This window comes from Nyctereutes procyonoides, unplaced genomic scaffold, assembly GCF_905146905.1.
Source record: "Nyctereutes procyonoides isolate TBG_1078 unplaced genomic scaffold, NYPRO_anot_genome, whole genome shotgun sequence".
Classification (NCBI taxonomy): domain Eukaryota; kingdom Metazoa; phylum Chordata; class Mammalia; order Carnivora; family Canidae; genus Nyctereutes; species Nyctereutes procyonoides.
This window is the reverse complement of record NW_026575043.1, coordinates 23,180,811-23,194,158: the sequence shown is the minus strand read 5'-3', so window position 1 is coordinate 23,194,158 and position 13,348 is coordinate 23,180,811. Positions and strand designations below refer to the sequence as shown.

At 47.7% G+C, this 13,348-nt stretch overlaps 1 protein-coding gene across 2 annotated transcripts; it reads right to left on the bottom strand.

Moving 5' to 3' along the window:
* Positions 1–3,672: 3,672 nt before the first annotated feature.
* On the bottom strand, positions 3,673–12,683 carry SERPINB1 (serpin family B member 1). 2 transcript variants are annotated; one of them, XM_055323403.1, is made up of 7 exons: positions 12,575–12,683; positions 11,044–11,218; positions 8,908–9,045; positions 8,226–8,343; positions 7,105–7,247; positions 6,836–7,003; positions 3,673–5,078 (listed from the first exon to the last, which is right to left on the bottom strand). In XM_055323403.1, the coding sequence occupies exons 2-7, from the start codon at positions 11,209–11,211 to the stop codon at positions 4,677–4,679; spliced, it is 1,137 nt and encodes a 378-aa protein (XP_055179378.1). In that variant the 5' UTR covers positions 11,212–11,218; positions 12,575–12,683; the 3' UTR covers positions 3,673–4,676. The 2 variants fall into 2 exon arrangements, with proteins under 2 accessions (XP_055179378.1, XP_055179377.1); XM_055323402.1 differs by lacking the exon at positions 12,575–12,683 and adding an exon at positions 12,292–12,448.
* Positions 12,684–13,348: the final 665 nt, after the last annotated feature.

The window sequence follows — 13,348 nt, the reverse complement described above, 5'->3', positions numbered from 1 at the left end:
GTATATTAGTCCTGGGACTCCTGGGTGGCTCAGTCAGAAAAGCATCTAACTCTTGATTTCAGCTCAGGTCATGATCTCAGGGTTGTAAGACTGACTCGAGTCTATGCTCAGTGCAGATCTTGCTTAGGATTTTCTCTCCCTGATCCTCTGGCCCACCCCCCTCCACTCACACTCTTTCTCTCTAAATAAATAAATAAATAAATAAATAAATAAATAAATAAATGAATAAATAAATAAGCATATAAGTCCTTCAATAATATGGTTATGCCATGTGAAAGCAACTGAAAATTTTAAATATCTCTTATTTTGCTTTTATAGAAAATATCTGGGTTTAACTGAAAATGGAAGGGAAAAATTTTACCCAATTTCCTAAATATATCAAATTTTGCATAGAAAACTAAAATTTGCCATGTATATTCAGTCTTTGAAAACTGACCTCTTAAAATACTGTACAGTGATATTTAAATTGTTAATTTAGGGGCACCTGGGGGGCTCAGTTGGTTAAGCATCTGCCTTCAGCTCAGGTCCTGATCCCAGGGTCCTGGGATCGAGCCCCACATTGGGCTCCTTGCTCAGCAGGTCCTTTTCCCTCTGCCTCTGCCTACTGCTCCCTCTGCTTGAGCAAGCTCTCTCTGTCAAATAAGCAAATAAAATATTTTAAAATAAATAAATAAATTGTTAACTTACAGGGAAACTCATTTATCTGCTGATGCAAAATAGCTTATTACCAGGATTTGTTGTAACATAGTTACGAAACCAAGGAAGGGCTGATGCAAGAGCTCTTTGAAAACCTCTTCTAGTAACATCCTCTTGTTCTTGCTATGCACTGCTTTTTTTTTTTTTTTTTTTTTTTTTTTTTTTTTTTTTTTTGTCTCTCTCTCTCTAATTGTCCCTCCTGTGTACTGGAAAGTCACCTTTGCTCCATGGCACCCATGTGGTTCTTTGGTAGTATAATTTGGAGCTGACACATTCACGCCACATCACTCCAATCACACCCTGTACACTGGGCTCCTATCACCACAGCTACTGACCATTTTATCTTTTTCAGATCAGAAACTGTCTGATGTCCAATTCTGCACATGTGTTTCGAAACCTGAGCATTTAGATGAAGAAATGCTTTTTAGCTGTTCATGTTTATGAGAGTCACCTCCCCATGGCTGAAATGTGACCGATCCTTTTTCGGTCTCCAACTGTTTTTTTTTTTTTTTAACGACAAATTCTTCCTCTGGGATATTTGTTGTCCCCACCCAGATGTATCATTTTTTTGTAGTGATCTCAGCTCTTGGCAGTGACATTGGAAGCCAAAACGGTGCTGGATTCATGCCTTGGAAAAACGGTAACTCAGCAGGTTCTGCTGAAATGCCCTTTGCCTCCTGTTTCCCAGCAATTTCAGGTTATATTTTGCCTTTTCAATAGCAAGTTTATTTGAGATCGTAAAATTATCAAAGATTTCATTTGCAGTGGCTGCGACTGTCAGCTGAGAGGGGACTGGAGCATTGATTGGAGACCCGCTCAGAATGCACTTCTCACCCTCTAGGTAAGACTCGGTGACACTCTGAGTGTTTCAGGTCCGGATGAACCAAGGTGACCTGGGCCCTGCGGAGCTTCGAGCCCCAGCCGCATGCGGCTTCCCCTGGTGCCTGCCGTGGGGTAGGTGCTAATACACCTGCCGGGGCTGCCCCCGACCTCAATGAGCAGAACTCCGGGTAGAGTGGGCTCTGTTTCTGAGTGAGGGAGACTTCAGGGTGGCGGGAAGGTGGCAGTAATCTGTTTAATCAATGTAGAAATCAATGTAGATTGATGTAGAAATCACAGGCCCATTTGACATCTGATGACGTTAAAGCCCTCCTGATTCTGCAAGACCCAACCAGATTCCCCTTTCCCCCCTGAGATGGGCCCACTTTCTCCGGGTAATTAATGTAAGACAGCCTCTCTGATGTATAAAAACACTGAAGATACTCGGAAGCCAGTCTCCAAAGCTGTACCTTCCCGGAGTCTGGCTGCCCTAACCACATATTTTTAGTTCTAACTTGGGAGATAAGGATAGAAAGGCTCCAGGCTCGGACCCCTCCCTTGGGGCATATTCGCTGAGACAGCGGGGTGCCCTCCCTGGGGCGCTGGCCTGCACCCGCTAGCCCGAGGCCTGCCTTTTCACTCTCTTAATGGTGTGTGATACGGAACTGTAGTTCTTAATTGTCATTTGGCCTAATTTGTCATTTAAAAAAAGTGTCCAAATGCCTAGAAATAAATTTAACAAAATTGTGCATGTGTCCTATTAAGAAATCACAAGTTCATGAACATATATTCTTACACAATCTCCTAAAATTTTTATGGTTTTGCTCCCATAGTTGGGTCCAGGTGGTCTCAATATTTGGGCCTAAGGCAGGAATCACCTTGAATTGCTTTCCATGTGGGTTCCCAAATATCCCAGAACAATGTATTGAAAATGTCCTCCCTTCACTCCCAACTTAGAAGTGCCACGTTCATCATAACTATGATGACCATATGGTTTATTATTCAAATTGATTCAATCTTGAGAGTAAAAGAGGGCATTGATACTAATTAAAGTCTCAATTCAATTATGTTCCTCTCACCTGGTTCTTCTTCAAGATTGTCTTGGATATTCTTGTTCTTTTACAGTGTTGTATAAATACTAGAACCACTCGCCATGTTTTACCAAAAATATTTATAGCTACATCTACTCCTATGGTTTTTGTGCCATAGATCTTTTCCTCTCAAACTCTACTTTTATGTTATAGACACATTTCCTGTCAGCACCAGATAGTATTTTTCCAGTCTAGTATAACCATCTTTGTCTTTTAACTGGCACATTTAGCCAATTTGCATTTTAAGTAGTTCCTTAAACTTTTGGAGTTGATTATATCATCTTGGTATTTGTCATGCCTGCTTTGTGTAGCTTTCTCCCTTTTTTTTTTCTTTTTAAAGATTATATGTATTTATCCAACAGAGAGAGCACAAGCAAAGGAAGCAGCAGGTAGAGGGAGAGGGAGAAGCAGACTCTCCGTCGAGCAGAGAGCCCGACTCGGGACTCGGGAGCCAACTGAGCCACCCAGGCACCTCTTTCTCTTTTTTCTTTCCTCTTTTTGGATTGATTGTTTATTTTTTGTTACTTTCTCTTTGGTTTATTTTGAAAGTTATAAACCCTTGGGATGCCTGAGTGGCTCAGTGGTTGAGCACCTGCCTTTGGCTCAGGGCGTGATCCCATGGTCCTGGGATCAAGTCCCGCATCAGGGTCCCTGTGGGGAGCCTGCTTCTCCCTCTGCCTGTATCTCTGCCTCTCTCTGTGTGTCTCTCATGAATAAATTTAAAAAAAATCTTTTTTAAAATGTTATAAACCCTTTTACTATTCTTCTAGTGGTTAACCATAGACTGTGCAACATGCACCCTTAACAAAATGGAATATAATTGTAATTATACTTTTATTCTCTTCCCAGACAATGCAAAGACTTTAGAATTTTTACTATATTTCCTTCCATAAGAAGAAAAAAAGGAAGGAAGGCTTGCTGACAACAGATTTGCTAACATATTGTTTTCATTCTGTGGACTCTCTTACTATCACCACGGACACCAGTACTTTCAGGCCAAGAACCCCCTGTTCTATTCTTGGCTTGTATAAGATCCAGGAGAACAAAAAGAGAACTGAGATCAGTCTGGCTTGCAGTATCTTAAGAACATTTATTAACCAGCCCACCAGTTTTGTGGAAGCAAGAAAATGCAGCATTTCAAGCCTTGTTCCAAGAAGTACACATATATAATTCAGAGTCCACCCCCACCCCCCGTTTCCCTCCACAGCATTGCTTAAAGCCATTCCATTGCCATAATAATCCATATCACATGACAGAAGTCAAGAACCTTTAACAGAAAACATGCAAGAAGACTGTTAACAAGTAAGATCTTGGCATCCCCTCTTTGCTTAACCGTCTCTCCCACTACATTAGTCTTTTTGACATTTCTTGGCATCTTTTATAAGACATCCACTTCTTGACTCCATGTGATCCCACACAAACACCGCAGCAGGTAGAATAAAGGAGAATACAAAAGGCAAGGCAGGCTATCACCAGGTGGCTCTTTAATTGTTTGAAAGAATAAGAGCAACAACAACAAAACAAAAAAATACTAATGCTGTTGAACATGGAATCAGAAATATTGGCCAAGACAAGTTTGCCTTCATAACCCAAGCCCTTGAGGCCCTATATTTCAATCAGATATCTGGTTTTAAGGCTCTCTTCCACAATCAGTGTGTCTCTACTTGGGCTTCCAAAATTCTGTCTGTAAAATAAATTACAGTATTATCAGGTTTCCTTTGGGCTGTCAGAAGAGCATAGCAATTTCACAGACTACTATGTGGTCAAGAATCTACACACCTGATTTCATTTCTTGCTTTTTTTTTTTTTTACCTTGCATTCAAAGCAATTGCTGGATTTTGTCAATATAACAAAAAGGAAATGTGCTCGCTTCGGCAGCACATATACTATAACAAAAAGGAAAATAGATACCCGTGTTAAAGTTCATAGACGTATATAAACAGAGCTACACTTAGGAGGGGAATTAAAGATGTTTTTGGATAGTGGTTGCACTGGCCAAGATGTACGAAATTGGCACTATTGGAAGTACAGGTAACAAAGCTCTAAGCTTGACCTTGGTACTTCCAGCCTCTAAGGGGAGCAAAGTCTACCAAGGAACAGGATGGTAGATGAGGGATTGTGTCGGATAAAGAAAATGAATGGATGGTCAGCAACAAAGTTCTCCTCATGCATCATCATGGCAAAGGTGGCAATGCCTGCCGTGGCGGCCGCCGCCTCTGTACCCTCTTCATTCACTTCCACAAAGGACTTGTGGACAATTTTTGATATGAAAAGATCTCTGACTCCTGACATGCCAGACAGATCAGCCCTGCCAGTAAAGAGATCCTGTACACCCAGGTGGGCCAGGTGGGAGTTGAGTTCGTAGCTCTCCTCCAGCTTGAACTTGGGCAAGTGGACATTGACTTCAACGCGATCCAGATTCTCCACTTTGGTCCACTCATGCAGTTTTTCCAAAGTCAGATGTTCCTCAATCTGGAGGAGAACGGGCAAGAAGGAGAGGTAAGAACAATCTAACGTAAGTGAACTAATAAAGCATGACTGAAATGAACGAGCCCGTTGTATCAGTTGCCATTTAGTCCACACGTCTTGTGCCAGAACAGATTCCACTTGGAAGATGTCCTTTCTTTCCGGTGATTGGGGATAACAGAGCAGAGCTGCGTTCCAGGCCACCAGGTGCTCCAGTGCAGGAACTCTGGGCGTCAGGTCCATCAGGTATCCATCCACCTCCCTACCGATATGCTCATCCACCCACCCATCCATCCACCCAGGACTTACTAAGCCCCTTCCATACCAGCTTACAAATGGGATGTGCCATGATGACTGTATTACCTAATTAGTCAAGTGGTACAAAGGAAAATTTGAAAGCTTTTTTCTATTTATTCTGAACCCCACTGATCACAATGATCATCTGTGAACCTCACAGAGCTGTAATCTCTAATAGACTTAGCTCCTAGGGGGACATAGAAAAAACTTAGTTCCTCATTTAAAAGGGAGTAATAATAGTACCTACTCTACAGCATTGTGCATAAACTTAGTTAACATATATATCAAGTGCTTGGCACATAGTAGGTGCTATAAGCTACTCCCTATAAATGTCCCTATAATGACAGCCGTTTTCATTACTCTTATAATTACTACTATTGGACGAGAGCAGAACCATTACCCACTTGTTTTACTGATGCTGATTATTCTTTTTATGAGGCTAGAGACTTTCTTTTTATAATCAGAGAAACAGATGAATGTGGAGATACAATTGAAAGAAGGAACATGTTGATTCTAATGGAACGTAGGATTCCAGTCTAAGGAACATATGGTTCTAACATACTCTATACATAGAAATGGCTAATATTAGACCCCTTCCGGAAAGCAAGTTTGATCGTGGGCGTGGAGAAAAACCACACAGCAGCCTAGAGACACTGAAGAAAAAACATAATCTTATTTTAAGACTTATTTATTTAGAGGGGGTAAGTGGAGAGGCAGAGAGAGAGAATCTCAAGCAGGCTCCACGCTGAGCAGAGAGCCCGGCCCAAGGCTTGATCTCATGACCCTGAGATCATAACCAGAGCTGAAATCAAGAGTCGGACATTTAACTGACTTAGCAACTCAGGCACCCCACCCCCCAAATCCTAATCTTCACAGTTTTGCCTCGTCTCAGCCCTGGCAAGAGACAGCACAGCCTTTAAATGACACAGAATAGAAACCTTATGCAAGGTTCACGTTAGGAGTCAGCCTTAACCCTCAAGCTGACATTTCACATGAATCTTTTTCTGCTGTGTGACTGTTGGAAATTCGACTCACAACCTATATGGATTGCAGCCAGGAGAAGCAGTGTAGTAGGGTTTGTAGTACACAATGAAGCTTATGTACCATAATGTTTTGGGGCTTTTAAATTTCAAACATTTGTTTTAATAATCCTCATTCTATTGCATTTTCCCCTAACGTCCTTCTAAGAGAGTTTCCATGAGCACGAGCCACTGACTCGTGTTACGCTTAGTAGACATCGTTAGATGCTCTCCATCACTTCTGTTCACTGACAGCAGCTGAAAATTTAAGGTTGGGAGCAGTAACATCCATGGGCCACCTGACAACAGAGCAGCAAGCACCGGGAAGGGAAGTAACAGCCACAGACACATACCAAGCACCTTCCACCAGCACCACCAGCCACCACCACACAAGGCCGAATGGATAGGTCGGGAGGAAACGTGAGGCGTGAAGCTGGGAGCTGTTACCTTCTTGAGCCCTGTGGACTCATCCTCAATGTCATCCGGCAGCAGGATGACCATGCTGAGCTCCCTGCCTTGGTAAGGCAGTTCCAGCACCCGGCACTTCAGATCCTCGATGTAGCCAAATGGGAATTTCTTCTTCTTATACATCATTTTTACGGTCTTTTTGTCTTTCTGAGCATTTGGGGGAAAAACACATCACTCATATCTTTATCCACGTTCTCGTGGATAACCACGTTCTCGAAGGGTAACCTTAGGCAGTTGCCCCACCTTACCTTATTCAATCGGAACGGGGCATCGGCAGTGTCTTTTTCCGAGAACTTGTCCTCCCAGCTGCCTTTGAAATAGATGGCATTCACCAGCACGAGTTTAGTCATGCTGTCAACCATACCTGCAGCCAACAGTTCCGGAATCTTCCCTAAAAAGATAAAGTAAGCTTTTAAAAAAATCCACATAGCAGAATTTCAAACTGGAACGGACATTTGATTAGCAGTGAAACGCAATCCAGAAGCATATTCCGTACCCACTTTTCCTTTCACTTGGCATGAAGTTAGGAAAGCCCTAGCAGCAGGTTTCTACTTTAAATAAGCCAAGGAAAGGGCTGACAGGCTACAACAGGAAAACTCTCCTTTTCTGGAGTGTGGGTAGACAATGAGCTTTATTTTGTGAGTGACCATTCTTTTTCAGGGACAAAAAAAATGTCCTGAACAAAAATATTTTTAGTCACTAGTAAATCGCTTTTTCAGATCCTCTGAATAGAAACCTACTCTCTCTCTCTCTCACACACACACACACACACACACACAAAGATTTTAGTAAATATCCAAAAGGTAGGACAGTTACTGCACTGAAACACGAGAGCCAGCCTTGACTGCAGTGTGGCCACGAATGAGTCATGGTATGGAAGACAGTCGTTCTGCAGATGCTCTGACGCCTCCCACGACTGGCGAGAGAATTACACGTATCATCCTTGAATTCTCAGACAAGACGCTGGCAAAAATTATTTATGACCACCATGGTTTGTGAATATTCGTTCCCAAGTATTAGGATATTTTTTCTCCACGTGTATGTTAAATAATTTAGGCCAGGCTGGGTTTCCCTCAAAATTTTTATTCCTTTTATTCTACATTCAATGTGAATTTTAATTTTAAAATGCAGTTTGGGGAACGTATGGGGAAAACGTATTTAGCTGCTTCAGTTAAATCATGTTGAAGTTTCCTCTGTGAAGAATTTTTACATGTGAACGCTGTCCAATGGGCAGTGCAGAGTCCGTTCCCAGGGTGAACTCGAGGATTCCCAGGGGCAGGACGACGGGACAGGAAAAAGGGAGAGAAAGTCACCTGCAGGTGGGGCAGCAGGCAGGAGGGGAAGAAGGTCCGACTGCCCGGTCTCTTACCTTCTGTCTGTCCTTTGACCCACTGATTAATCGTCTTCCTCGCCTCTTCAGAGGCTTGCTGAAAATCCACACTGGCCAGTTCAGCACCATACATTTTCTTAGTTGAAGCTAAGAATTCCTGTTCAAAAAAAAAATTTTTTTTTAAGGAAATGTCATGAATAACTCCTACTACATACAGAGATAGTTTCCAAATATCCTTTAAAGCAGAAATGGTCCTAAAAGGTATAAATTGCACTGTAAAAACAACAAAAAAAAATCTAACTCTGAACATTTTTATTATGGTAAAAAAAAAAAAGGACACAGAACATTAAATTTACCATCTTAACCGTTTTTTAGTGTATAGTTTGGTAGTTTCGGTGTTGTATGAAATTTACCAATTCTTTTCCAACGTTTGGCTAACATTTTCACAAATAAGCAAACGCTGATGGTACTTGGAAATGAATTACGGGATTCGTTCTTGCTTTTAAAATAGCCAAGAGTCAGAAAAAAAAAAAAATAGCCAAGAGCCGATCTTTTCACTGTGAAGACTATAAAATGAAGCCACGTCAATTAGTGGGAGTGCTGGTTGTCATGTGTTTTCATTCGGTATCATTTTTCTGAAATTTTATAAAAATTAAAATTGACTTTGAAAAAAGTGTGCATTGTCTAGTGAATTTCTGAAGAGGAAGTGCAAAGTACTTACAGGGAGGAAATTGTAGGTCTTCTCTCCATATAACCTATTAGCAAGTTTCAAAATATAGGAAGCTCCACGTTTGTTGATATCAGCATTCAGGCTCTGAAATCTTGAATGAATCTCCTCAACGGCATCAAAATGAAGAGCCTAAAATAAAGAAAACATTTTTTCTATAACTACTTATTTTGAAATTTTAAGGAGATCCCTTGGCATTTGCTTCCATCAAATTAATTGTTTTTTTTTTTTACTGATTATTCATGATCTCCACCCAAAATTTTATTAATTTCTCATTGGAGAACAAGTAATAGAGAATCCAGAATGTATAGCTTTGTGAGACACAATAATCACAACATTAGAAACTGCTTTCATATCACTTTTTTGTTACAATTCTCGTTCTATGAGTTAATAAATATTTATACAAGTCTACTTTTTTCCAAAGAAAACCATAGATGATACGTTCATGTGCTTATTCTGCATCTAATATAATTTCACTGAAAGTTCTCAGAGATAAACAGCAGAAATAAGAATCATTACCTAGGCCGGAACACAAAGGTATTACAGATAGAGGATTTTTTGATACTGTTAGCATCAGTAACTCACTTACTTAAAAATAACTTATTTTTTTTAGATGACTTCTTTAAGCTTAACATTTGGCAAAAGTTTAATTCCTCATGTATCCATTCCAAATCAAGAGTCCCTTTATGGTTTTATGAGGCCTGGGCTGGTTCTTTGCTTTTAAGACACAAAGAACAAACCTATAGTTACAAAGTCCAGTTACTCACCAAGATGTGGAAAGTCTACACAGAGGGTGTGACCCCTCTGCTTCAATGGAAATGGTGGGCGGGCGGGGGTGGGGGGGTGGGGGGGGGCGGGGGAACGGGACTTAAAGCTATTTTTTGCTGAAGGCATAAAGTCCCTGGAAAGTCTCCAAATAGAAGCTGATATTACCCTGCCAGGAGCAACTAACAATTAGTACCAGGGGGTTTCAAAAAAAGGGGGGGGAAAGTGGATTTTTAAAGATCTTAAAATGCTTTCCTAACTGCAGTGATGACGATGATTGGTTCGCCGCAAAGTAGAGGAAGAGAAGCTCTGCAGCTGGAGGAGATCCATGAGCTTGAGTCCAGGGCTAGACCTTCTCTGGTGGCTCGGGGCCCTGTGCTTGGTGGCTTCACTTTGTTAGACCTTCACTTTGCCACCAATTCCCCTAGATTCCAGGGAAAACCAGAGTTCCCCTCTCAGAATATAAGAACACCTGGTGCGGAAGGGCCCTCCGCCCCCAGCAGGGCCAGGAGGAAGGCAGGGCATCCTGCTGCTTCTCCTGTCACCAGAGCCATCGGCCACAGCCCCAGGGGCTTGGTGCTGGGCCTGCAGCTGCCGGGCCTCGCTGTCCCTGCCACTCCTGCTCCCACCTGCGCCCGGGGTCACAGCCCACAGAGCCACGCTGGGGGCCTGGCCCAGGGCTAGTGGAGGGAATGTGGAATCCCCCAGTCGCCCTGTCCCCTCGAAAGGGCGCCACCGCCAGCAGTGGCACTGTGATGCATCTCCTATGTGTCATTAGGCTCGAAAGTAACACTATGTGAACGGGCATCATTCACGAGCAGCGCGTCATGACATGCAAAAGGGACACTGGAAAATCATCCTCCAGGAAGAGGCTCGATGGCTCAGAGGCGGGCTGTCGAGACAGGCACCGCGCCCGGCTTTGCCCCCGGCCTCTCTGCTGTGCCCTCAGCGGCGCACACAACAGGGCCCGGCGGCAGGTGGCAGGTGCTCGGGAGGCATGTGCTCGGGAAGGAAAGCCTGCCCACAACTGCGCTGTTCTTGGGGCTTCTTCCCAAGCTCTGACCTCACGGTGTATGGTTGTTGACACAGAAATACACTTCTAGGAACGCTCTGTAGGAGGGGGCGCCTGGGGGCCTGGGGGGTGTCTGCCTTCACTCAGGCCATGGTTGGGGCCCTGGGATGGAGCCCTGCACCCGCTCAGCGGCTCTGCTTCTCCCTCTGACAGCCCCCCCCCCACCCCAGTTCGCTTTCTCTCAAACCAACAAACACAATCTTAACAACAACGACGACAACAGGACACCCTACGAGCCGCAGGGCGCCGCCAGCAGGGAGAACGGGGGGGCCGCTGCTGCTCTTCCTGCTCACCTTGGACACCTGAGCTGCGGTGCTGCCCCGAGTCCCCAGGAAGATCATGGCCAGCGCTGAGGAAATGCTCAAGGGGGAGACGAAGATGTTCCCAGCAGGACTGTCCTTGCGCAGAGCCCGAAACAGGTCCACGGCGAACCGCGTGTTGGCCGCGCTCAGCTGCTCCATGGCGGGGCTGCAAGCGGAGCGGGGGCCGGCCCCCGTGAGGCGTCTTCCTCCGCCTGGGCCCCGGGGCGCCCCCAAACACCCCCAAACACCCGGGACCTTGCACGCCTCCCTTCCCCACGCGCACGGATGCCCGCCCAAGGCCCGGCAAGGACACGGGGCCCCCGGCCCGCCTCCCTGAAGAGGGTGTCTCCATTAGAAGATCCTAACCCCCTGCCCGCGCACTGAGGCAAATCCCCCCCCCACCCCACAGCCAAGTGGCCTCATCACCGAGGGGCAGCCTAACGTGTCCCGAGGCCGCGAACCCCGACTCTCTGCTCACGTGCGACGGGAGGGTCCAAAACCCCAACCGTGGGTTCCGGGGTGGGGCCAGGCAGCCCCCCCGTGCGCCCCGTCCAGTCCCCGGAGGACCCCACCCCCGCCGTGCGCCCCGTCCTGGGAGGACCCCCCCCACCGTGCGCCCAGTCCTGGGAGGACCCCCCCCGTGCGCCCCATCCCCGGGAGGACCCCCCCGCCGTGCGCCCCGTCCAGTCCCCGGAGGAACCCCCTGCAGTGCGCCCTGTCCCCGAGAGGACCCCCCCGCCGTGCGCCCCGTCCCCAGGAGGACCCCCCCGCCGTGCGCCCCGTCCTGGGAGGACCCCCCCCGCCGTGCGCCCCGTCCCCAGGAGGATCCCCCCGCCGCTCCGCCGTGAGCTCCCGCCTCCAATCCCAGGAAGGAGAAGCCGTGCGGGGCGGGCCGCTCACAGCTCGGGCTGGAGCCGGAAAAACATTCTGATCCCGACCTCGGTCCTGCCTGGCAGCCGCCGCCACCTCGGCCCCGCAGGCCCGCGGGACCCAGCGCCCCCCACCCTGCCCTCCACGCGGTGCGCGGGTCCGGGGTCCGGGTGGCGCACGGCGGGGTCCGGGGTCCCGGGGGTGGCGCACGGCGGGGTCCGGGGTCCCGGGGGGGGGCGCACGGCGGGGTCCGGGGTCCCGGGGGGGCGCAGTGGGCGCGGACCGCGGGGGCCCGCGGGGGTCGCCGGGTCCCCGAGGCCCGGGGCGCCGGAGCCGGGCTGCCCCGCCCTCCCGCCCTCCGGGTCCTACCGGCTCGGCTCGAGGAGCGCTGGGGTGCGGGGCGGGCGCCGAGGCGGGCCGGGCCCTTATAGCCGCGGCGGGGCGGGTCCCGGGGCGGCGGGGCGCGGCGCAGGGCGCGGCCTCCCCGGGGACTTCCTGGGCGCTGGCCTTGCAGGCCCGGCCGCCGGGGAGCCCGGGAGCCCAGGTGGAAGTGACCCCGCCCCCGCGCGGCCTGCGGCCTCCCCGACTACCAGCCCCTTCCTGGGCCCCAGGCGGTCGCTTGGCCACGGGGATGCGATGGGCTAGTTCCTACCGCGCGGAGCAAGTGGCGCCCCTGGGGGCGGCCAGCCCGGGGCCGTGGGTACCGCGCGCTCCACGATGACGGGGGAGCAATGCGGGACGCCTGGCACGGGGCAAAAGTGGGCCCCCAGAAAGAGAAAGCCAGGTGCCCTCCAAACCGCGTCCTCGGGGTCCCTGTCTTTCAGGTTCCAAAGTGCCGGCCCAGGACTTCCCTCACAGGCCAGGGCCACAGCAGCTGAGTCACTCACAGCCGCACACCATGGTGACTCACATCTGGTCACCGAAGAGTGTCTTACCCCCTGGACTAGAACGCAGACTCGCAGTTCTTCCTCCTGTACTGTTAAATGGGATGGCTGTGGTTGCAGAGTAAACCCCCTAACTCTTTCTGTGGGGCTTTTGTCTGTTCTCCCTTGAAAGGTCCAGGTACGTAATTTCATCAAAATGTATAGCGCTCGAGGGTATGAAATAATTCTGCATCCATGGGGATCCCTGGGTGGCTCAGCGGTTGAGCACCTGCCTTCAGCTCAGGTCATGACCCCCCAGGGTCCCCAGGATCCCAGGATGAGTCCCCCGTTGGGCTCCCTGCGTGGGGCCTACTTCTCCCTCTGCCTGTGTCTCTGCCCCTCTCTGTGTCTCTCATGAATAAATAAATAAAATCCTAAAAAAAAAACTAATTCTGCATCCATGAAACTTCTCCTGTGCTTTTGTTTTTGTTTGTTTTGCGAATCTCAACTCATAAAGGAAAACACCCTATTGTTTTATTAGTAGGGATAATACAATGTGCATG